General features: G+C 35.5%; 1 protein-coding gene across 1 annotated transcript in view; it reads right to left on the minus strand.

Annotated features, from left to right (window-relative positions):
• Positions 1 to 1733: 1733 nt before the first annotated feature.
• The window catches only part of PLCZ1 (phospholipase C zeta 1), a gene marked incomplete at its 5' end in the record, with an annotated part of 52541 nt that continues 28214 nt past the window's right edge, over positions 1734 to 26060 (minus strand). The window contains 7 exons of the mRNA XM_079139882.1: positions 1734 to 5898; positions 6646 to 6795; positions 10829 to 10958; positions 19063 to 19232; positions 20289 to 20405; positions 23457 to 23613; positions 25218 to 25463. Coding sequence (XP_078996008.1) covers positions 5813 to 5898; positions 6646 to 6795; positions 10829 to 10958; positions 19063 to 19232; positions 20289 to 20405; positions 23457 to 23613; positions 25218 to 25463 — 1056 coding nt within the window. The remainder of the gene's footprint in view (positions 5899 to 6645; positions 6796 to 10828; positions 10959 to 19062; positions 19233 to 20288; positions 20406 to 23456; positions 23614 to 25217; positions 25464 to 26060) is intronic.

The following is a 26060-nucleotide window of genomic DNA, read 5'->3' on the forward strand; positions in this document are numbered from 1 at the left end:
ACCTGCAGGGTCACTATAAGCCTGTGGGGAAAAACTGCAATACTCAAGAAACACACTGCTAGAGGGGAAGATACGTGAACAACATGAAAAAACAAGGGAAGAAAGTTCCAAACAAACCAAGATTCTATATTAATAGAATCCAATGACAGCATGGTAAGAAGAAATGTCGGTTCTTTGAAAAAGCAAACAAAATAGATAAACCCTTAGCCACACAAACAAAAAGAAGGAGAGAGAAAACTCAAACTATTAAAATTTGTGATGAAAAAGGAAATATCACAACAGACACCATTGAAATACATAATTAGAAGCTACTTTGAAAATCTATACTCTAACAAAATAGAAAATCTTAAAGACATTGACAAATTTCTAGAGACATATGATCCTCCCAAACTGAATCAGGAAGACATACACAATTTAAACAGATCAATTTCAAGCATGGAAACAGAAGAAGTCATCAGAAGCCTACCAATCATGAAAAGCCCTGGAACAGACAGATTCTCCTAGAGAAGACACAAAGACAGATTTAACTGTTTTAAGAGTTCACTGGGGCTGGAGTTGTAGCTCAGTGGTAGAGCACTTGCCTAGCACATTTAGGCACTGGATTGGATCCTCAGTACCACATAAAAATAAAGGTATTGTGTCCATCTGCAAAAAAAAGAAAAAAAAAGAAACTGGGGGCACAACAGGTGCACCATCCCTTTCCTCTCTGAGAGGACCCACTCTCTCCCTTGAGGATCCCCTTTCCCCCTTACCTTTCCCTTCTAATAAACTCATACCTGTTACTCTGAGCAACATATCAAGTCTTTTTGACATTGAGGTGAAGGTAGATCTTAGTGATAGCCTCAGTTTCATGGCAGACTTTGTGCCCTGTGACATCCTTGGACTTCTACTTCCCATCCCCCTCATGATGAAGAATATTGATCATCTTTTCATATGCTACAGGTCATTCACATATTTTCTTTTGGAAAGTGCCTGTTCACAACCTAGATGTCCTTCAATTGATGAGTGGATAAAGAAACTGTGGTATATATATATACAATGGAATATTACTCTGCCATAAAGAACGATAAAATTATGGCAGTTACAGGCAAATGGATGAAATTGGAGACCATCATGCTAAGTGAGATAAGCCAATCTCAAAAAATTAAAGGACGAATGATCTCGCTGATAAGTGGATGATGACACATAAGGGGGAGGGTGGGGGGAGTTAGTGTTAGTGTTAGGGTTAGGGTTAGAGTTAGGGAGGGGGACAAGAATGGAGGAAGAAAGGACTGTTTAGAGGGAAAAGAAGGGTGGGGGGGGAGGGAAAAAATAATAGAATGAATCAAACAACATTATCATATGTAAATTTATGATTATACAAATGGTATGCCTTTAACCCACGTACAGACACACAACATGTATCCCATTTGTTTACAATAAATAAAAAAAGAAAAGAAAAAAAATAAAAAAAAAATTTACTCTGGAAAAAAAAAAAAAAAAAAAAAGAAAATGCCTGTTCAAATATTTGGCTCATTTTTCTTACTGGGTTGTCCTTTAATGTGTGTGGTGGTGGTGTAAGTGTCTGTGTGTGTCTCTGTGTGTGCGCATGTGTGTGAAAATATTTTTAATATTTTGTAGTATAGCTTCTTTTAATTATGGTATATTACAAAAAGCAAAAGTTATTTTTTTTATTTTGATGAGGTCAAATTTATCATTTCTTTTATGTCTCATTCATTTAAATGTTCCAAGAAACCTTTGCCTACCCCAAGGTTACAAAGATAGTCCACCTTGTTTCCTCTAGAAGTTTCAGAGTTTTAAGTTTAAGCTTATGATTATATTTGAGCTAATTTTCTGTGTGTAAGGTAAGTGACAATATTCTTTTCTTTCAGACTGCTCTGAATTAATATTCCTGGTTCTTTCACTTACTAGACCACAGGCAACTCAGTGTTGCTGGGTTCGTTCCATTAATACAACATAATGTAGGATTGCAGAAAGGATAATGGTTGATTTATGTTTTATACTAGGTGAACATTAGGCCCTACTAACACTATAGATATACTGATCATCACTTTAGAAGAGTGACTGTCTTGGGTCAAGAGTGGGAAAGATAACTGAAGTATATGCATTCAACTGTGTACATATGGAAGGTAGACGGAGACACTGATTGCTGAAAATGATAGGTAGTTGAGGCATTTACCACCAACTCCCCACTGTGTGCTAGGCTGGTGTATAAGGACAGGAGACACACAGAAGACCAATCTCTTCAGAGATTAAAATTCCACTTCAATTCACCCCCTTGATGTTTGAAATGAAAATTTCCCAAGGCTTATAAAAGTCCTACAGAACTGAGTTCCACAAAGGGCTCATATTTTGTGTTCTAAGAACTCAAAATGCATCACAAGAATCCTTTGTTGGTACACCGACTTCCAGAAGGTTATTACTTTAAAAGTAACGCAATTCAACAAATGTTTTTGCAGTACCAAGAAAATGAGGGTCTTAAGAATTCCTGAAAAATGGAATCCAGTCCATTTATTTCCAAGTAAAAAATCCATTTTTCAAGTCCATTAGAGTTTCACTTGAAAGTGAGCAATTCCATTTTCTTTGTACTAACTGCATGAGCTTCTTCCCAGTGTGGCTCCTAAATTTCCCCTGACTAGAGGCCCTGGTTTGAGATACATGTTTTGCATCCCTTTAAAAACCAATACATTCTTCCATATACCAAAATTTCAAATAGAGATCTTCTTTTCATAGCTACAGGGAAGCTTCACTACAACTCTTTCAGAGAAAGTTTACTTCACTCTTCAGCAACAAGTCTGTCATTTAACCTCCAGTGCCCACCATTCCCCAGACAGAAGTCAGGGTAAGTCTAGGGGAGGAGATCATGCGCTACATGTTTCCTGTTTGAGCCCCTAAACAAACACAACCAGAAAAAAGAAAAGTTCAAAATTAGCAATGTCATAAAACTTCCCATCACACTGATACACACAAAATAATGAAGAGAGTCTGAGTTTGTGTCATTCCCCTTTAGCCACGGGCCAGTAGGAACACATAGTGGGTTTCATCGCAGAGAGGGAGAACCATGCTCTAGGGGATCACAGGGTGTCTCCACAGGAGTGTGTTAGCAATACTCACTCTTGGATTCAAGCTGTGTTAAGTGATGTAGGGGAGGGTTCAAGGAAGTAAGCTCTCCTCTGTATTGAATGTTGTCAAGAAAAGGGGTTTATTGTATGATTGGAATAAATCTTACCCACAGGAACAAATCAAAACAAAAGGTAAAGAACCAAGTCATTTCTGTTCCAGAATAGGGCTTTTTTTTTTTTTCTTTTTTTTTTTTTTTTTTTTTGTTAACCAGGGATTGAAGCCAGGGCACTTGACCACTAAGCCACATCCCCAGCTCTTTTTATATTTTATTTGGAGATAGGGTCTCACTGACGTGCTTAGTGCCTCACTAAGTTGGTGAGCTGGTTTGAACTTTGAACTCGCAATGCTTCTGCCTTAGCCTCCTAAGACACTGGGACAAGGGTGCACCACTACATCAAGTAGGATAGGGTATTTTTGTGTTTTGAAAATATTCATGCTTTTTGGCAGGCATTGAGTCATGACTTTAAAAATGATCTGCTTTTGTCCTGTTGCTCCATAGTATAGAACAACCTTGTTTGGAGGTGATGTGCTGCAAAGTCATTATGGTCGGCAAGGAAACACCTCGTCCTGACAACTGAGCCCTATCCAGCTCCCAGCATCTTCGAGGTCTCGTTCATGATGAAAAGTCAGTTCCTAGCTGTCACTTTTAACAGTCGTAAGTAAGCATAAACAAGGAATACAACTTTATCTGGGAGAATATGGATGACTTCCCTGAGGAACTGATATTTGAACTGAGTTTAATTTAAAAGGTCTTCAGTCTTCAGTCCCAGGAGTTCATTTAGTCTTTTCTTCTTTTTTCCTCCACTCACAACATTACTGTTTCTTACAAATGAATTATGCTTAGAAAGCAAGATCAGAGCTGGCTTCGCACACCATTCTCAACCTTCTCTAAATGTGTGAACATTCCTTGGTTGTGAAGTTTCAATGTGTACTATGAATTAAAAGTTATTGTGAAAAAATCATAACCAGTCTACCAGTTAACATAAGGGTAAAGTAAATGATAAACAGGGTACATTTTAAAAATGGAATCAAAAAATGTTTAAAGACATCATAAGATTGTTAAACAGGAATATTGCTCTTCAAATTGTATTTCTGATGGAGAGTAGAATATTAAAAAAGGAAATAGTTGGCTTTCAAAGTCATTGAGGTGAGTTTGATGGGTACCTGAAGGTAAGAAAAGGAAATGCATCCTTTTTCTCGCTTATTTCAGAGTTTCATGGTAAAAAAACAGAAACAGATATTTATCTTACTGTAGTAATAATAGATTTTCCTGCAAAACTCACTTGATGAAAGTCTTCAAATCTCATGAAACTCCAGATCCTCAAATGACTTTAGGAGATTAGGAAGGTTAATGTCTTGGGTCAATGAGCTCAATGTCCCATCTTCTGACATGCTGGACAACAGATGATTTAAATAAGATCTATCTGTCATCTGCAATCTGGAAACCTCTCTCTGAGAACTGGCTGTGCATGCCTACTGAGAAAAGTGCACTCTGTGGAACATTAATTTTCCATAAAAATTAAATCCACACAGCCCTTGCGAATCTGGAACCTAGTAACCTAGGACATTTATGACTATGGTTTGGAAATTTAAATTCACACAGGTATTGATATTTTTAATATTTGTGGCTGAGGGTAAACAAACACCAAATATGCTTCATGGGTTATTTTACATTTTCTGGTCAAGAAATAATGCATTAGTATACATCTCAAGCAGTCATTTTTTGTTTTGTTTTGTTTTGTTTTATCTGAAGATTGTATTTAGTTTCAACAAATACCTTCTGGGGACCACCTCAATTTGTCAGACATTGTCATGAGGGCTTTCACATCACCACTGGACAACAATATGGCAGGATAAGTGTTAATACCCCTGGTGTTTTGAAGAACAGTTAATAAAGATCCACACTTTACATAGCATTCAGTAAAGCAAAATCCTGCAGATAATGGGAAGTCTGGTATGAGAAGCAGCACAGGAATCTCATTCTACCCAGAGACAGTCTTGAAAGTTCGTTTAGTACAAAATCAGAAATATTGCAAATTAATTCAAGATCTCAGCATTCAAGGCACTATAGTAGCTTTCTTTTATAGATGTGGAGCCTAAATATAGTTTGAATGCACATCAATTTCATAGGCACATATAAAGATGTCTGTATAATTACAGGGTACCAAATTCAGTGCACAGTATCTAAGAACCAGCACAAGAATTCAGGGCTAATTACTCTCTAGGATATAAAAGGGCATAAAGGGTCTGGCAATTTAATTCCTTCTTACTAAAATATGCAGTAGTGGGTGTCTGGGAGTTAAAACACTCTTCGACTTCACATCATTCATACTGTTAAATATTTGCTAACATATCTTATACAATCAGATATATTTTAAAGGCTTGTAAGTTCTACTCATTAAAAGTGATGGCACTTTTGAAAAGGCAGCCTTGGTGACAGGATAGAGAATCAGTTGACAAGAACCCCACCTGGGGGTGGGGGGACCCACCGAAATACCTGTTTGTTTTTTCCACTGTTTTATTTTTGCATTGTTTAAAGCAAAGTCCTGCTGAAGTGAATGAGTTCAATATTTCTGTTTTAATATGTAACTATTTTGCTTTATGTTTTTAAAAAAGAAAAGTTATAGACATTCATTTTGTCTGTTTTATTGTGGTGTATAGCTAATAATGTGTCCAGTACTATCTGCTACTATCTGATGTACCAAACATAAACAAATAGTGAGGCAGGCTCAAGACTCTCACCCGTTTTGGAACACAGAGGAACACGACGGTAACCTGCAAAAGTAATTATATTGAATTAAAACAATAACAACAAATTAATCAGTTATGACCCCAACAGTGCTACTGAGAAATAAGGTGTCTTTACTAAATGTACACTTAAAACTATGGCTATAGAGTTATAGTTCCATCTTGAATATTAATTTTCTGCAAAAAATCAAAACATTTGCAGTTTCGATTCTAACTTCCAAAATTATGTGCTCCCAAACTGAGGACACAGCATGCTCCAAAATTAGCCGCAGCTCTGCTTTGAGAAGACTGTTTCCTACGTACACCTCAGATCATGTTAGGAAAGTAAGCATGCTGAAGCAAGGTAATTAGGAGCGCAGTATAAATCACCCTGGCAGCCCTGGAAAGGGTCAGACAAGGATCCTCTCTGGCCCCAGATTCTTCTCCTCAGGCAAGAGTGAGTCGCCACTTCTCCCTTAAACCTGATCCCTTTCCCTTATTTCTTATGGTAGTCATGACGACTCTTCACTGAAACAGAGGACTATAATCCATGTAAAGAAACACACACACCACATTTATTTAATTAGTGTTCCTAGCAAGCCCACATCCCCACTCCACCTTCCACATTAGAACACATTTCTGAAATTCCAGGGAAAGAAAATAGATGTCAATACATAAAATTTTCTTTACATCTTACTTCTATAGATAGAGGTGTTTGGTATTTCAAAGTGTACCTTTCGTAAGGACAAGGTATGCTTAATGTTCACATAGTCATCTTACTTTTAAGAACATTACCTTGGTCCATGCATAGAACTGGTAAAGTATATTGCCCAAGAAATTCATTTCCAGTTATTAAACCTTGACTCTCAACCACAAAACGTATCAATGACAATTCTGGCACTTGAATAATAAATGTGAACGTTTCATTCCATCTTGGATTAAAAGCTGAAAGATAAAGAAGTAGATACAAAAAAAATTATGGACACCATCTCTAGGGAAAAATAAATAACAATTACTCTTCAAAATTTTTCAACACGTTAGTAATAATAATGAAATATCTTGTGTTTCAGAGCACTTCAGTTTTTAATGCTCTCGATGAAAGGAATAAGTTATAATAATAACAATATTAGCTATGTTCTAAAAACTTCACATAGATCACCTGCTTTAATCTTCACATTGACTTCATCAGGGTTATTACTGTCCCCATTCCCAGATAAAAACCTGAGCCACAAAGATGTTACAGAACTTCCGAGGGTTTCAAACGCATAATCATTAAGTGATGGAGGAGGAGTCTATACTCAGGGATTCTGATTTCAGAGCAGAAACTTGTAATCATCATGCAATATGACTGATATGCCTAGGCATTCCCTTAACAAACAAACTGAGACATGAAGAAGTTAACATCATTTTTCTATACCAGGTCCTATGACAGGAATAGTTCCATACATAGTTTTTGAACTAAAAGCTAGATAATTAATTCTCTTAAGCTAGATCTTCATCTTTCTTTTGACTACGTGATCATTTCAAGGTCCAAAGTGGATCAATAATTTTGTTCTTTAATAAAATCAATAACCCCAAACAACCAACCCCTTGCCAAAACAAGAAATCCAAATGGTTTTACTAACTGACCCAAATTATCCAAAATGTAGAGCATAATTTAATGGAATCACGATATTCACATTCAGATCAAATATATATATTACTCAGTAAAGACTCAAAGGTTTAGAAAGAAATAATATATATTGTTTTCCAGGTACAAAGGAATACTACACTTGCTATATCAATAGCTTTTGTTCTTTTCAGAAGCACTGATGAATTTGTGACTAATTATACTAATATTATGTTTTCTGGGTTGCACCTGTGATCATAAAGGCACATTTACCAAATGGCAATCCAGGATGTGGTCTATGCCCATGGAAACAGTAAACTAATTGGCTCATGCTGGGATAATAACTGTATTACCTTGACCTAAGAAAAGAAACAAACATAGAGTTCAGGAGCAGATTTAGAGTCAGTTCTTTATAGACACTGCAAAATGTCTACAGCAAATTCTTAAACTGAGTTAAGAATTTAGCAAATTTAAGAATTTGTCCTTCTCCAGCCCCACTTCTTTATACATACCATTTCTTCCTTCCTTCCTTCCTTCCTTTGTATCACTATATATTTCTCTGTCTTTGTCTTGGTCTCTCTCTCTCTCTCTCTCTCTCTCTCTCTCTCTCTCTCTCTCTCTCTCTCTCTCTCTCTCTCTTTCTCTCTCTCTCTCTCTGACACACACATATATAATTGTGCATTAAATGAGAATCTCCTAACTTTTAGTTGTCAAGATTAAAAAAAAGATGACCTAGGATATGAAATGTGATAGAGGTTAATATAGTTTTCTACAAATGACAAAAACTGAAGAATTACTTTCTCTGTATCCAAATATGGTCCTTTTCCTCCCAGACTCTTTACATCGATAATGACATTACCGTTACCCTGGTTGTTAAACTCTTGGCAATCCCTCTGATCCACCCATCTAGACCTTTACTCCTGCACAATGTCCCTCACATGCATCCCTCTATTGCTTTTCTGATGCCACAGCTTTCCTTACCACCCGATTTCTACATCCTTGAAGTCAGTCATATCCTGACTCTCCATTGTATCTCTTATCTCCCTCTCATACCCTTCTTCTCTGATCTGCAGACACAATCCTAACACTCAACTCTGTTTTAGTGTCATAGTTCTGTTTTAAAAGTCCTAAGAAAGTCCCTAAAAGCTCGGATGGCTTTTGCAATTTTCCATGATCTTCTCCAATATCACATTCTCCTTTTGCCTTTCACTAACCTTTCTTAGACGCCCTGTACTCCACCTACCTTGAGCTTCTTGGGTTTTCCCCAGCGTGTTTAAATTGTGTCTTTATGCTTTAGGATTCATATTTTTCTTTTTTTCTTAAATGCCCTTATTCTCAATCTGTACAAAAACAAAAAAAACTACATATTCTCTGAGAGCCATCTCTAAATATGTCCCTTCTCCTACCATTCTTTCTACTCTCTTTGAAGAACTAATGAACCCACATCATAATGTTTTACTTGTATCTCATCTCTATACTGAATTGTAAGCTATCTATAATACAGTTAATTGATAAATACAGAGTAATATACTTAATCAGGAACTACATAATAATATATTTAATAAACAGAAATTTTAAGTCTTTTAATTTAATCAGGAACTACATAATAATATATTTAATAAACAGAAATTTTAAGTCTTTTCATACTTATTAGAGCACCAGGTCTTTAGCATAGCAGGAGATCAGATTTGATGAACCTAAAATTGAATTTCTATGGAAATATTGCCATAAAGTCCAGGGATGTGATCAAAATTCTAGAATTCTGGTTCTTTGTATTTTACCATGAAGACTCAAGGAGAGGCTGGAGGGAACAAGAGATGACTTACTCTAAGCTTCTTTACACAGCAGTTATTTTTTGACACTGCCACTGGAATGTGGCTTCAATTCTAAAGGGTGACAAATAAGGCAGTAACTCCTTGCTGATATCCCTTCCCATTGATAACTTGGGATGAGGCAGCAAAAACTTCCCAAAACTTTTTTTTCCATGACTTTTTTCACTAGAATCCATTAAGGGGGTGCAAATGAAGCAGCATGTGAACATTGTTAGAAATTATCATTCAAGAAGAATAAGACTATGCTCCCTTCAGCAGCACATACACTCAAATTGGAATGATACAGAGCTTAGCATGGCCCCTGCACAAAGATGACACACAAATTCATGATGTATTTCATATTTTTTGGATGGATGTGGAGACTACCAGGCTAAGTGAAATCAGTCAATCCAAAACAACCAAAGGTGGAATGTTCCCTCTGATACGTGGATACTAACCTGCAATGAGGGGAGGGAGGAAGAATAGAAGTTCAGAGAATTCAACAAAGAAGAATGAAGGGAAAAGAAGGGGTAGGAAATAGGAAAGACAGAGGAATGAATCTCACATATATGAATATATGTACATATGTACTTATATGAATACACCACCGTGAATCCCACCATTGTGTATATCCACAAGACTGGGATCCTAATTAGAATAAGATATATTCCATGCCTATATAAATATATCAAAATAGATTCTGCTGTCATGTATAACTAAAAAGAACAAATAAAGATTTTTTTGAAAAAGATCACACCAGCTCCTCTGCCAATGTCATTTAGTCTGAGCATATTTCCAGACCCTGAAATGAAATCCACTATGCTTTGGAAATATCTATTTAAAGAGGATTCCAGATGCAAGGACTAGTTCCAAGGTCTCCTCTAAGGTGATCCTGACTAGGGCTTAATCCCAGGAGCCTATCCTTTTCAACATTTCGTTAGCGATTGCAACTTCAGAGAAGAAATGATAATGCCAGTACTGTAATCACATAAAATGTCACTGGATACTAGAAGGTGGAAAATCTTACCTAAGTCATTCCTTCCAATCCTACACTTCCCTTTTGGCAAAAATGACTACATTATAAATCTAAATATTGAATCAGTAGGTTTTTATCACTTTTTTAGCCTGAGTCAGAAGCTATAGAACTTTGATCTAAAATAATTTAACCAGTGAAGTAAAAATGTGTAATACACTGTGTCAGAATGATCATGAGGTTTTCATTAAAGATAGAGGTTAGAAGCTAAATAGATTTGCAGCTGTCAAAATGTCTCTCTGAAATATGAAGGAAAACATAAAAAGGTGGTAAAAGTGAAGAGAGCAATAATTTTGCATGTCAGATAAATTATTCTAATTTTTCTATCTATTATCTGAAAACATACCTAAATAACCTCATCACTCTCAAACTGTTTTTCAGTCAACATTTTGGTAATCTTGAACATAAAAACCTTTGCCTTATGAATAAGATATATATATATATATATATATATATATATATATGTTAATGTGTAATTTATAAACTTTCCAACAAGAAATCTAGTAAGATATATTAGGAGCTCACCATTTTTTTTAATTACACGAGTCTGCTGTTTCGTTTGATCATTTGGAACACCAAAAACTTCTATAATCACTAATGTGTCAATCTTGTTAGAGGATGAGTTATTAAGAGGCAACTGGATACCACTGATGAGCTGCACAAATGTATATGAACATGAGAATTCAGCAGAGTATTAAATTGCATCCACACTTAATTTCAAAATAAAATTAATTATATAGTCTAAAAAATTGATAGGCTCCATCAGTTCCTATAAAATTAAATCTGTAAAATAATGCAAATTTTAGAATCAAAGTATTTTACTTTCAAGTATCAGTACATAAATACTAAGACAACGTCTAAACCATTCCATTTTACTGAAATGTGTTTATTATGGTAGAATCCATAATGTCCAAGATTTATGAGTAATTAGCATATTTTATGTATTTCTGACTGAGGATTCTTATACCAGGTACTATTCTCAAATTCATACTAAGTATACTAAAAAAAATTAAAAGTAAATGAATAGTCCTTCTCAAATGTAAAAAAGCATCATGTAATTCATTATAATATTTTCTGAAAAATTAATGTTCAAATAATTTATCAAATTTTGTATTATCCATTTTATCTGTTTTGTCATAAGTAATCTGAATTTGATAAAAATCACATACCTCTTATGCATATTAGGGACTGGGTATCAAAAGAGTGTTTAACAAAATAATTATAACATTTTTATTTAGACATTTATTAGCCAAGTTAATTATTGAAGCAGAACTTTACTTTTAGCAGCAAAGTGAACTCAAAAAAAGGTATTCAGATTGTACTGATTTAGGGTAAGAAATGGAAGTTATAAGCCTAAAAATGCAGTTATAAAAATCAAGTCACAACTTTAATTCCTGAAGAATATATAGAGAAACAATAAATAAATTTGATTGCTTTTTTTTTTTTAAAGAGAGAAGGAAGGAGGATGAGAGAGATATACAGAGAGTTAGAAAGAGGAACATTCATTATGGCATTAGCTAGAAACCAGAGTGACTGCAAATTTTTAGCAGTCAATACTCAGAGGGCCTCAATCAGTCAGCATAATTACACATCAAAGTTTTTAGAAAGAACATAGACTTCTAGCACACCGATCCCAGTGCATACCAGCTAACTATCAGCTCTTCAGGTAGCAGACCTTACCAAAATGGAGAAGTTCAGCTTTGGTAAACCTCAGGCCAAACATCACAAAGCATAGCCTAATTCTTAATTTTAATAACATAATTGAATATGAAACTGTAATTTACAAAGCCTGTAAGAGGCACTGCTGAAAAAGGGGTGTCCAACAGAAAACCCTGCTGGGCAATCAGAGTGACTCATCCTGTGGTCTCACGCATAAGATTTTGAATTTAGATAGTGATTCCATGCTTTTTATATGTTTGGAAATAACTGATCTAGACCAAAACACTGTTTGTAGATGATCAAGATTAAACCAGGAGTCGAGGAGCAAGCTGGCGGATGAGTCAGGCCGCTTGCTTCGTGGAGGTAGCAGGCAGACACCCAATCTGCCTGCCTTGAGGAGCTGGGCAGCGGGTAGCCAATCCGCCCGACCACCAGACCAAAGACAGACACCATCACTGAACAACCCTCTCCCCCACCCCCACCATCACCACCATGCCTAGGTTTGTCGCCATCACGGAGCTAGCCAGAGGCTTCTTTATAGACTGGTGCAGGCATTTTTAATTACTCCTAAGGGCGTGGCCATCATCATTGGAAGGGCAACTCCCCTCCTAAGACACCTACAGGAGGCTAGAGGACCTTTGACAAGACCCAGGAGCCAAGAAGAGGAGGTACTGAGAGACTCGGAATCAACTCAGAGCCACCAGGGAATATACCCCACCTGAAGGCCACCACCCCTAGAAGGCCAGCTTTCTAGTGGAGCACTGCATTATCAAGTTCCTCCAAGACTTCAGGCTACGGAAGGCTAAGAGGTTAGTTATTGGAAATCTACACAGACAATATTATTCAGGAGAGGAAATCTGCAATATCCCAGAGTTTCACTACTAGAGGGGCAGATACCTGACCAATATGAGAAAACAAGAGAAGAAAATGTCCCAAACAAACCTAGAGGGTATAGCAATAAAATTCAATGATAGCATGGCAGAAGAAATGTCAGAAAGGGAGTTCAGAATGTACATAATCAAAAAGATCAGGGAAGCAAACAAGGAGTTGAAAGAGCAAATGCAGGCATTGAAGGATGAGATGAAAGGGCAAATGCAGGTATTGAATGACCACACCAATTGACAGTTAAAAGACCAAATACAGGAAGCGAAAGATCATTTCAATAAAGAGAGATATTGAAAAAAAATGAAAAGAAATTCTTGAAATGAAGGAAACAATAAACCAAATTAAAAATTCCATAGAAAGCATAACCAATAGGATAGAACACCTGGAAGACAGAACCTCAGATATCAAAGACAAAATATTTAATCTTGAAAACAAAGTTGAACAAACAGAGAAGATGGTAAGAAATCATGAACAGAATGTACAAGAATTATGGGATATCATGAAAAGGCCAAATTTAAGAATTATTGGGATTGAGGAAGACTTAGAGAAACAAACCAAAGAAATGAACAATCTATTCAATGAAATAATATCAGAAAATTTCCCAAATCTGAAAAATGAAATGGAAAATCAAGTATAAGAGGTTTATAGGACTCCAAATACACAAAATTACAACAGACCCACACCAAGGCACATTATAATGAATATACCTAACATACAAAATAAAGACAGAATTTTAAATGCTGCAAGAGAAAAGAATCAAATTACATTCAGGGGGAAACCAATATGGATATCAGCAGATTTTTCAATCCAGACCCTAAAAGCTGAAGGACCTGGAACAACATTTTTCAAGCTCTGAAAGAAAATGAATGCCAACCAAGAATCTTATACCCAGCAAAACTTATCTTCAGATTTGATGACAAAATAAAACCCTTCCATGATAAACAAAAGCTAAAAGAATTTACAAAAAGAAAGCCAGCATTACAGAATATTCCCAGCAAAATATTCCATGAGGAAGAGATGAAAAACAACAATGTAAATCAACAAAGGGAGGAACTACCCTAAAGGAACAACCAAATCAAGTCATGTCAAAAAAAAAAAAAAAAAAAAAAAAGAGCCAAATGACCGGGAACACAAATCATATCTCAATAATAACCCTGAATGTTAATGGCTTGAACTCATCAATCAAAAGACATAGACTGGCAGATTGGATTAAAAAGAAAGATCCAACAATGTGCTGCCTGCAAGAGACTCATCTCATGGAAAGAGATACCCACAGACTAAAGGTGAAAGGATGGGGAAAAACATACCATGCACATGGACACAACAAAAAAGCCAGAGTATCCATCCTTATATCAGATAATGTGGACTTCAAGTCAAAGTTAGTTAGAAGGAATAAAGAAGGACATTTCATACTGCTTAAGGGATGCATAAATCAGCAAGACATAACAATCATAAATATCTATGCCCCAAACAGTGGCTCATCCATGTACATCAAACAAATCCTTCTCAATTCCAGAAAGCAAATAGACCACAACACAATAATACTAGGTGATTTTAACACGCCTCTCTCACCACTGGACAGATCCTCCAAACAAAAGTTGAACAAAGAAACCATAGATCTCAATAACACAATCAATAATTTAGACTTAACGGACATTTATAGAATATACCATCCAACAAAGAGCAAATACACTTTCTTCTCAGCAGCACATGGATCCTTCTCTAAAATAGACCATATATTATGCCACAAAGCTACTGTTAGCAAATACAAGAAGATAGAGATAATACCTTGTATTCTATCAGATCATAATGGATTGAGTTTAAAACAAAAAATACTCCAACACCTGGAGATTAAATAATACGATATTGTATGATGAATGGATAACAGAAGATATCAGGAAGGAAATTAAAAAATTCTTAGAGGCAAATGAGAACAAAGAAACAACATATCAAAATCTCTGGGACACTATGAAAGCAGTTCTTAGAGGAAAATTTATTTCATGGACTGCATTCAATAAAAGAAGAAAAAATCAACAAATAAACGACCTAACACTACGGCTCAAAGTCCTAGAAAAAGAAGAACAGAGCAACACCAAAAGTAGTAGAAGACAGGAAATACTTAAAATCAGAGCTGAAATCAACAAAATTGAAACAAAAGAAACAATCGAAAAAATTGACAAAATAAAGAGTTGGTTCTTTGAAAAAACAAACAAAATTAATAAACCCTTAGCCACACTAACAAAGAAGAGGAGAGAGAGAACCCAAATTACTAAAATTCGGAATGAACAAGGAAATATCACAAAAGATACAAGTGAAATACAAAACAGAATTAGAAGCTATTTTCAAAATCAATACTCCCACAAAAATAGAAAATCTCAAAGACATCAACAGATTTCTAGAGACATATGAATTACCTAAACTGAACGAGGAGGACATACACAATTTAAATAGATCAATTTCAAGTAATGAAATAGAAGAAGTCATCAAAAGCCTACCAACAAAGAAAAGTCCGGGACCAGATGGGTTCGCAGCCAAGTTCTATAAAACCTTTAAAGAAGAGCTCGCTCCAATACTCTTCAAAGTATTCCATGAAACAGAAGAGGAGGGAACCCTCCCAAACTCATTCTATGAAGCCAATATCACCCTGATACCTAAACCAGACAGAGACACATCGAGGAAAGAAAATTTCAGACCAGTATCCTTAATGAATATTAATGCAAAAATTCTCAACAAAATATTAGCAAATCACATACAAAAATATATTAAAAAGATAGTGTACCATGATCAAGTGGGTTTTATCCTAGGGATGCAAGGTTGGTTCAACATCTGGAAATCAATAAATATAATTCACCATATCAAAAGACTTAAAGTCAATAATCACATGATTATTTTGATAGATGCAGAAAAAGCATTTGATAAAATACAGCATCCCTTCATGCTCAAAACACTAGAAAAAATTGGGGTAGTGGGAACATTCCTTAACATTGTTAAGGCTGTCTATGCTAAGCCCATGGCCAATATCATTCTAAATGGTGAAAAACTGAAAGCCTTCCCCCTAAAAACTGGAACAAGGCAGGGATGCCCTGTTTCAACACTTCTATTCAACATCGTTCTTGAGACTCTAGCCAGAGCAATTAGACAGACCAAAGAAATTAAAGGGATACAAATAGGAAAAGAAGAACCCAAACTATCCCTGTTTGCTGATGACATGATTATATATTTAGAGGAACCAGGAAATTCCACCAGAAAACTTTTAGAACTCATAAGTGAATTCAGTAAAGTAGCAGGATATAAGATCAATGCTCATAAATCCAATGCATTTTTATATATAAGTGATGAATCTTCAGAAAGAGAAATTAGGAAAACTACCCTATTCACAATAGCTTCAAAAAAAAAAATACTTGGGAATCAATCTCACAAAAGAGGTGAAAGACCTCTACAATGGGAACTACAGAACACTAAAGAAAGAAATTAAAGAAAATCTTAGAAGATGGAAAGATCTCCCATGTTCTTGGATAGGCAGAATTAATATTGTCAAAATGGCCATACTACCAAAAGTGCTATACAGTTTCAATGCAATTCCAATTAAAATACCAATGACGTACCTTACAGAAATAGAGCAAGCAATTATGAAATTCATCTGGAAGAATAAGAAAGCCAGAATAGCTAAAGCAATCCTCAGTAGAAAGAGCGAAGCAGGGGTATCGCAATACCAGACCTTCCACTCTACTACAAAGCAATAGTAACAAAAACAGCATGGTATTGGCACCAAAATAGACAGGTAGATCAATGGTACAGAATAGAGGACATGGACACAAACCCAAATAAATACAATTTTCTCATACTAGACAAAGGTGCCAAAAATATGCAATGGAGAAAAGATAGCCTCTTCAACAAATGGTGCTGGGAAAACTGGAAATCCATATGCAACAGAATGAAACTAAACCCCTATCTCTCACCCTGCACTAAAATCAACTCACAATGGATCAAGGACCTTGAAATCAGACCAGAGACTCTGCATCTTATAGAAGAAAAAGTAGTTTCAAATCTTCAACTTGTTGGCTTAGGACCAGACTTCCTTAACAGGACTCCCATAGCACAAGAAATAAAAGCAAGAATCAATAACGGGGATAATCAAACTAAAAAGCTTTCTCTCAGCAAAGGAAACTATCAGCAATGTGAAAAGAGAGCCTACAGAGTGGGAGAAAATCTTTGCCACTCATACTTCAGATAGAGCACTAATTTCCAGAATATATAAAGAACTCAAAAAACTCTACACCAAGAATACAAACAATCCAATCAACAAATGGGCTAAGGAAATGAACAATATTTAGTTAGAAAGGAAAGTGAGATAGAATCCTTTAGGAAGTAGATTAAATTGAGAAAATGATCTTAGAGATACAGAAGAGAGATTTGTGTAGAATGGGAAGGGATCTTATAAGAGGCTGATTAACCTCTTCTCACTAGATCAACTATGTACAAAATGCAGAAAGGATGTCAATACTACAGTAACATTATAGAATAAGCTCAATGGTCAATACTTTGCCAGATCCTAGGGAGAGTGTCAACTAATTTATTTTTGGCTGTATCCTCTTCCTCTCCACCAGATGTTCCTATTTGAATGTCACAAAATCCTTGACAGCCAGGAGCAAAGTCAGCTCTGTCGGTCATGCACTGCTGCCATGGCCACAATCATTTCAGTCCCATTCATATTTACTGTACTCTCTTTCCATTTTAATTTCAGGAAAACAGCTTTCAAAACTTCCATTGATAGCTGAGCTAAAACAGTCAGAGCCTGAAAGAGATGAGACTTGTCTCCCAAACACCGTGATATTAAACTGAGATAGGAAGAGTCCTGGGAAAAGCACACTTAATTTCAGTGTTTCAGGCCCTCTGACAGACAGGTAACAAGGGGCAGGAGCTCTTATCAGCCAGCAGAGCTGGTCGCACTAAGTGCAGCATGTACTGAGTAATGGAATGAGACACAATAAACCAATGCAGAAATAGAAATACCAGTGTCATGAAAATTCCAGAACAGGCTCTGATATGGTTCATGTAGTTCTAGGAACAAGTAGATAAATAGAAAGGAACCAAAGAGACTATACCTACCCAATTTATTTGCAAATAAGAGGTACCGTTACAGTTTAAAATAGGGTTGCTCAATTAAGTGGAGAAAAAATGCAAGTAGAGATTTTTCCAAAGATTCATTGACATTTTTAAAAGTAAATAGACTTTACATTTAGGTTACAGAGAATAAGAAGGATGTTTAAAGAAATCCTTACTAATAGAAACAATAAATTTCAGACAACTGCTTTTGCTCTCAATGAAATTATACAGGATGTAATGAATCAAAAGATGAAAATGAATAAATAAGACTGGAGTATGAGGGGAGGGCACCGGTAGGATAGAGACATTAAGAAGGAAGCAGGGCTGGGAATATAGCCCTGGTAGAGTGCTTGCCTCACAAGCACAAGGCCTGGGTTCAATCCCCAGCACTGCAAAAAACAAAAAGGAGGAAGCAGTATGAGGTAAATAACAACTGGGGAAGAGGGACTGATACTGCAAGGGGAAAACTTGCATCGACATTTAAACTAATGAAGAATAAAATCAAAAGAGAGAACAAACGTTAAAAGCTCTCCCAAAATGTGGAGGAGAGGGGAACATTCTAAAGCTGAAATAAATTAGTAGACATGGAGGACAGATACTGGAGAAAAACACACAGATACTCTTCCTTTCTAAGCAATCAAATCCTGTTCATAGACACAAGGGGAGAAAAAATGTCCTGAACTATAAAAGCCTAATTCTGGAGATTAATGTAAAGAAAAAAGCTCCCACAATTTCCTGGTAGAATTCTTTAAAGTTAAAGGAGGGGAAAAAATAGCATGCCCACAAGGTCATCAGTAGGCTGAACTCAGACCTCTCTATAACAATGCTAAAGGCTGAGATACAATGGAATAATATAAATAGACCTCTGAGAAGAGAAAGTTCTGGCCTTAATATTTCTATTCACAGGCAGGTAATCATTCATGTAAAGATGCAATGGAAAGACATTTTTCAGATATGGAAAGATGTTGAAATATCACCCAATTATAGTACCTGAAATCATTAACAGAAGCTTAAAAGGCATTAAAGAAAACTAATGGAATTCAAAATATTAGCGTACACTAATTTATGTGATAATCAAAAAAAATAAGAGAAAAAGTCATCAATCTTACCCTTATTGTAAGTGTAAATGGATTGCCGTCGTTTATTTTATTTGGGTGAAAGTTTGATTTAATATCTCTTAGGAAATAGGGTTTCAAAATATATCCAGAGCCACCATTATCCAAAAATTTCCCATTTTGCAGATCCATGGGCAAACCAGGAGTTTGGAAATTCAAGGCCACTGTGAGAAAGAAGTGTTTTGACATTGTCAGGCAATTGGGGGTACAGTTAAAAAAAAATTACTAAAATCTAATCAGATTATATTGCTTCAAATGTTCTAAGAACAAAACAAACATCACTAGCCTAATCATTTTTGATTTTTAAACGCTTTCCTCCTGCTGTGTCTATATTAATGTATGTTGGGGGGTTGAGAAGTTTAATCTGTAAATTAAATTAGCTTTGAGTAAAGAAGTCAAAATGGTACACAGTGTAGATTACACGGTATTCAATGCACATGTCAGGTAGCTTCCGGAAATATAAAATTTTTCTTAAATCAGTACTTTAAATGCAGGAGGTGAAGATATCAACTGTATCACAGACATTCAGATCAAATAGGTGCTGTTGTCACGTGAGGAGAAAGTGAGAAAGAAGATGATAATTGCTAAAATATAGAAGTACCTCAATGTAGTCTGCTAAGTAGCCACTGCATGTAGTAGCACTCCCACGCCCCAGTCTCCCACTCTCCTGGAGCCCACCAGCCTTGCCACAGTTCATACAGGATGGGCTAACACTGGCCACTTTCCAAATGGCTAGTGCCAGTACTGTACCAGCTATTCCATTGGAATAAGGAGAAACTTGTAAGGACACATAAACATGCTGTGCAATCCTACTCAATTTTCAAAACTATAAATATAGAAACTGTTACAAACTTTAAGTGATAGAGGTCAGTTGATCTGAAGAGGACTTGAGTCTGACTTTCTGGCAAAGGAATTTGATCTTTCATGTTGCCTTCACGACCATTTCAGTTTGCTACCTTCCTCCACCACATATGTCCCATAACTCCTCATGAATTTGACCTCCAGGTCACCAGTCCTCATCTAGATTTACCCTCTCCAACCCATTTAGGAATGACTTCAAGTCTTGAAGTTGTTGAGTCATCCTTTTGTACCTGACCCCCAAAACCTCCATTGCCCAAAATTATTCACAGGAAGCTTTTTTCATGTATTCTTCATTAATTCATAAAATTAATTCATTTCAACTTACTTTTGCAAACAACCTAATGTCATAAGTAACATACCCATTTGGCAACCTATATTCCAAAACTCTTGAGGATTAAAATTAGAAGAGTCTGCTCTTGTTGCTTTAGGATATATTCTGGTAATGAAACTCCTGGTGTGAAAAATAAACTCATAGGCTAAAAAACAGAAAAATTATTAAAACATTGTGAAAGATTTAAAATAAATAAAATAAGCTACTACTTCTATGTATTATATAATTCTACAATAGTTTCAATAAAGTTGATACATATTTTCTTGGCAAATATATTAGTAATTCAGGAAGATCAAAATGAATCCTATGCCTTTATTTATAGTATAAATCATAGGTGTTGATTAATAATAATTTCATTACACAATTTATGTACACTGATAATTCACTTGAGGAAAAGCATGGATTAATTTCTATTTCTTTTTTTCCAAATCCAAATTAACTTCATTTTACTATAAGAATACATAAAATTTCCAAAATAAAATATATTCATTTTTTAAAACAAAAGTAGCATCTTTCCCCATTTTTTTTAACTTTGATTTTCACATTAGGATAGAAACTATATGATTCTAGCTAAAGTAATTTGATTGAACATTTCACAAATTTGCAGGGCTTAAAGAGACCCTCAAGTTATCTAGTTCAGCTCTCAGCCCCTCTACTCTAGCATCTTCTCCCAGATTCATTCAATCTTTTCTGTCCTTCACTAAAAATCTCACTACCACTCAATAATATTTATTTTTAATATCTTTCTTATAATGTCTATATACATTATTTTTTATTTTCTATTTAAATTGAGATTATTTAAAACTAACTTATACACTTTATCATTTAGAACTCCAGAAAATTTTTAAACATAGATTTCATGTTTCTCCAAGATTTTCTTCTTCAGCTAATCAGATCCTGTTCCCATAACCATTCCTGCTAGTATGATGGCCAATCATGGAAGAAGTAGTAATTGTGCATGGCCCATTATATTTGCTAATGGAACTAGAACAAAATCATTCCCTCTCTCACCTTAAAAACTACTCTTTAGAAAGTAGAGTCAATTTTAAAATTACAGTTAATTTTTCATCAATACTTATTTTTGGAAGTTGCACTCTCCTTGAAAATTATTTTGAAACAATTCATGTATAAAATGTGCATCGGTGTATCACACTCCCTTATCTAGTCTTAAGGAATGTCTGTTCTTAGGCAAAACACATACCCTTCTGGGTCTTAATTTTTCCAATGTACAAAGTAATGTATGAATGATCACTAAGGTTCCATTACATAATATGATTTTGTCACTTCTGAGATTTAACTTTAGACATCAAACATGATTTGATATTACAAATGCAGTTTGTGTTCTTTATAGAAATATGGAGAAATCAAATGAAAAAAGAAGAAATAAAATTATATATAATATCACTCAGTTAAGAACCATTTATATGGCTTGGTATATATCTTTCCATTCTATTCTATTTATATGCTAATTTTAAAACTGAATAATATTGTTTATTTCCTTTTACAAACTGCCTTTTTTGTTTATTAATGTAAGAATCATTCCATTTCAATAAACTTCATCTACCATATTCTTTTAATGTTTATTATATTTGAAATAATACTAAGTGTCTTTGCTGTTAAAACCTTTGCCAGTTTCATTAATTATTTACTACTGATGTGGTGCAAAAAAACCTCTATATTCTCTGAAAGACAACAATGCTGTACTTTATGGTTCTGCCCAGCACAACCCAATTCTTTCCAAAATTTTTGCAAGTGTTTAACATGATGAGATTCAAAGAATTCTAACTACTTTTACTATGCCCAGAGGTCTTGTCCTCATAAATAACAAAAGGTATCCAATAGTTTTGAAGGAACAAAGGCCAGTCAATAAAGCAAAACATTCGAAATCTCTTGACCATATCACACAGTAAGAAATACATTTTACATGGCAATCAAATGCACACACACAAGCACACACACACAATTGTTTCATTAAACAGTGCTTATTCTTACTACCTGCAATACTCTATTGTATTCTATCTTTCCATGTCATTTTGCACTATTCTACTCTACCCTATTATATTAACTGTAGTCCAGATCTATTATTGATTTTTGGTTATAACCCATTATTTTTTGTTTGTTTGTTTGTTTTTAAAGAAAAACAACACATATGGGGCTTAAAGTATCCAGGGTCTTTCCAATAATCAGTTTGAAAATATGAACCAAAACATACTTCAAAATGCTGAGGCACCAGTAGCTACCCCAGTGAGGTCAACCAATAAACATATTAGTGTACAATACCAAACAGGTTTTCTCAAGTCAGTTGCAGGTGCTGATTTTCCTGCTGCAGAGTTTCTACACAAGATGTTTGGGTGCAATTTTTCTGAGAAGGGTTTAGAGAGTCACCTGTTAACTAGTTACCTATCCCTTTGTCACATTTTCTCTCATATGAATCTAAAAAGAAGACAGTCTATTTCCCATTCTCCTTCCCAAGGCTTGTTTTATCTCTGGTGTAACCAAACAGAACTCCCTCAGATTTAGAATTAGAAGGCATTTAGAAAAAGATGCAGAGACAGGCGGGACCTCTGGAGGTGTGCAGTGGCAGTGCGTGCTGTACACAGCAATCCAGCAATCCAACCGGGGTGCCATTATCTCCCTCTCTTCTGAGACTCCTCCAAGTCTGATGAACTCTACCTCTTCAATGCTGTTGTATTTACAAAGTTCCTCTGTCTCCGCTCTCACTGCCCAACCAAAAGCCTTCCTGATCTCCTTTCAGCCTGCAGTTTTGCCCTTCAGACGCCATCAGAGGTATCTTTCAGAAATACGCAGTGGGTCATGCCTAACGGGAGGCTGCAGTCTCGCTCCTGCTCACCTTTGCTCCCAAGGCGAAGTCCAACTGGCTTAAAATTTGGCTCAGCTTGCCTCTGCAACCCTGTGACCCACTGCCGTGCCACCTAAACCATTCACCAGAACCCCATCCACACAATTATCCACACTGGACATTTAATCAAAATTATATGACTTAAAAAGGTAAATAGCAGCTAAGTTTTGTAGAATAAAATTTAACATAACCTTCAGCATATATATAACCCCTTTCTAAACTATATGAAATATATTGAAATCTTATGAGAATATAAAAATGTAAATATCATTGATCCTTCTTAGCATATATATAACTGATTTAAATACCACATCGATTTGAATCATAAGCACTTACCTCTCATCTTTAAAAGTTTTCGGGCTTGTGTCTCCCCAATAGAATTATTTTCATTAAATTGCTGATGTAGTCTTGAATGTTGAAAGCTTTTGAACTTCTCAGCTTTAGTGTAAATGACAAGATCAGATAAGGCCAAAGATATTCTCATCTTCCTGGTCTAAAAATAAAATGCAGTAATTTCACATTTCTACACTAATCATTTGAAAATTTCCTTTTCCAATAAAGAAAATACGCTTTCAAATAGATCATTTTCATCTTTTCATAGGATTACCTCCTCAAAAAGTATTTTGTCATATGATGATTTTTACGACTGTCATATTTAATGGTAATATCAGCTAGCCTAAATTTAAAATTCAAATTAGATAATAAGTATTAGTGATAACAATAATTACTATTTTCTTATTCTCAAAGATGTTTATTCTCATGAATTTTACAAATTTAGAAGTTTTAGTCATCAGTAAGCATATCTCCAGTTCGACCTAACATTTTGGAATAGCATTTGCTCTTTTCCAAACCAGGACCTATTTCCTCTATGTTTTTGTTAGCCACTCCCCAAGTTTTGGGGAGGAAAAATCCCCAGGAAACATCCTTTGTTCATGCTTGATCCATGTGTTTAAATAAGGATCATGCAGATTGGGCCTAGCTAGTAAGAGTTTTTCATACCCCTAGAATCAGTAATTGGTTCAGAGATGTGCCAGATATAACCAGATTATAGTTGATGTACAAAATGAAATGTTGCCTACTCTGCTAAGGCATACATAGGCATTCTACTGCATTTGAATCTGAAAGGATATAAAGCTGAACTTTCACAATAGACTTGCACAAATTCAGAGAAAGTGAGACCAAAGACGGAGAAAGAAATAAACTCCTGTTGCCCTTATTTGAGAGAGTATACCAGGGCATTCCTCAAATTAAGAATCCTTTCCCTGAACTTGGCATTATGTGGGCCATTTAGCTAATTCTCATTTAGTTAACCCAGTTGGACTGGTTTCAAGCCACATGCAAACTAGTGTAACTTCTTTTGATACATTAATATGTATACTTAAAACACTGCATTTCATAAATATCTTCTTGTCTGTCTCTATGTGAGGGTGGAGAATTTGTGTGGTTTATCTTCATCTTTTGTAGTTTGAACAAGGCCTCTTATATAAGAGCTCATAAAAACTGTTGGCTATAGTGAAATAAATTAGGAAGAGCTAACAGAAGAAATGATTTTTTAATTTTTTAACTGCTTATTTATTTAATTTTTATTTTTTATTTTGTACAGCTGTGGTAATTGAACACAGGGCCTCAAGCATGCCAGTAAAGCACTCTACCACTGATCCACATCCCAGCTTCATATAACTCTTAAATTTTCTTTTCCATTGTCAATTTTTTCAAAGTATATTTTAAGAGATAGACCCAAGATTTCATCTGTTGGGAAATGATTCTTCATTCTGGGATCTTTCCAATTCTCCACCAATAAGAAATTAGAAGTTTTTCAGCTGGGCACAGTGCTACATGGCTATAATCCCAGTGGCACGGGAGGCTGAGGCAGAAGGATTGCAAGTTCGAAGCCAGCCTCAGCAATTTAGGAAGGTCCTAAAGCAACTCAGTAAGACCCTGTCTCTAAATAAAATACAAAATAGGGCTGGGGATGTGGCTCAGTGGCCAATTGCTCCTGAGTCCAATCCTCAGTACCAAGAAAAGAAAAAGAAAAAGAAAAAAGAAATTAGAAATTTTTTCAATCACTTGTAAGATTCTCACAAAACATCATGTCACCTTCTTTTTCTTGAAAAGTGTTGCTGCGAGTGCTTTTTTTATATCCATTTCCTTTTCTTGATTGAGTCTTAACATAAAATTATCATATGATTCTACTTCTTTCAATTCTTCTTCTTCCTCCTCCTGCTCTGCTTCTTCTTCTTCCCATTCCTCCACTTTACCACGCTTATTGGAACCTTGTCTTGCACGAGTTTCCTTTATGCTTCCTATTTTCTTATTTTTAACTAATACTTTGAACTTCAGTGCCTGTAGAAAGAGTGCAAAAGAGAGACGCAATCACACATTTACAAGTAAGTTTGCATTGTAACAGCCATGGCAATGTGTTTCTCCTATTTTCATGAGAAAGAAATAAAATCTCCCTAATGATTAAGGATGCTGAGCAGTTTTTTGTATGCCTGTTGGCTATTTTTATGCCTTATTTGGAGATACATCCATGCAGGCTTTTTGCTTGTTTTTTTCATGAGACTCTTACTCTAGTATTGAGTTATATGTATTCTTTATAAATTTTGGGTATTAACTTCTCATCTGATATATGGTTGCAAATATTTTCCCCCAGTAGTTAGGCTGCCATTTCATTTTGTTGGTTGTTTCCTTCACTGTGCAAAAGTTTATTTACTTACTTTTATTATTTATTTATTTATTTACTTTTTCTTTTATGGTCTTTTGGTATAATATCCACCATCGTGAGATAGGTAAGGGCTCCATCTGATTGTTGCTGAGGGAAGAGGCCAGCTGAAGACTGAAATAAGTCCACTAGACTTATTCCACCTGAGCAGGTGGAAGAGGAAGCCAGACTGGAAAGGTGGGAAGAGAGTGAGAAGATGGAAACCTGGGTGGGAAAGG

The sequence above is a fragment of the Sciurus vulgaris genome, assembly GCF_902686455.1.
Source record: "Sciurus vulgaris genome assembly, chromosome: 5".
Taxonomy (NCBI): domain Eukaryota; kingdom Metazoa; phylum Chordata; class Mammalia; order Rodentia; family Sciuridae; genus Sciurus; species Sciurus vulgaris.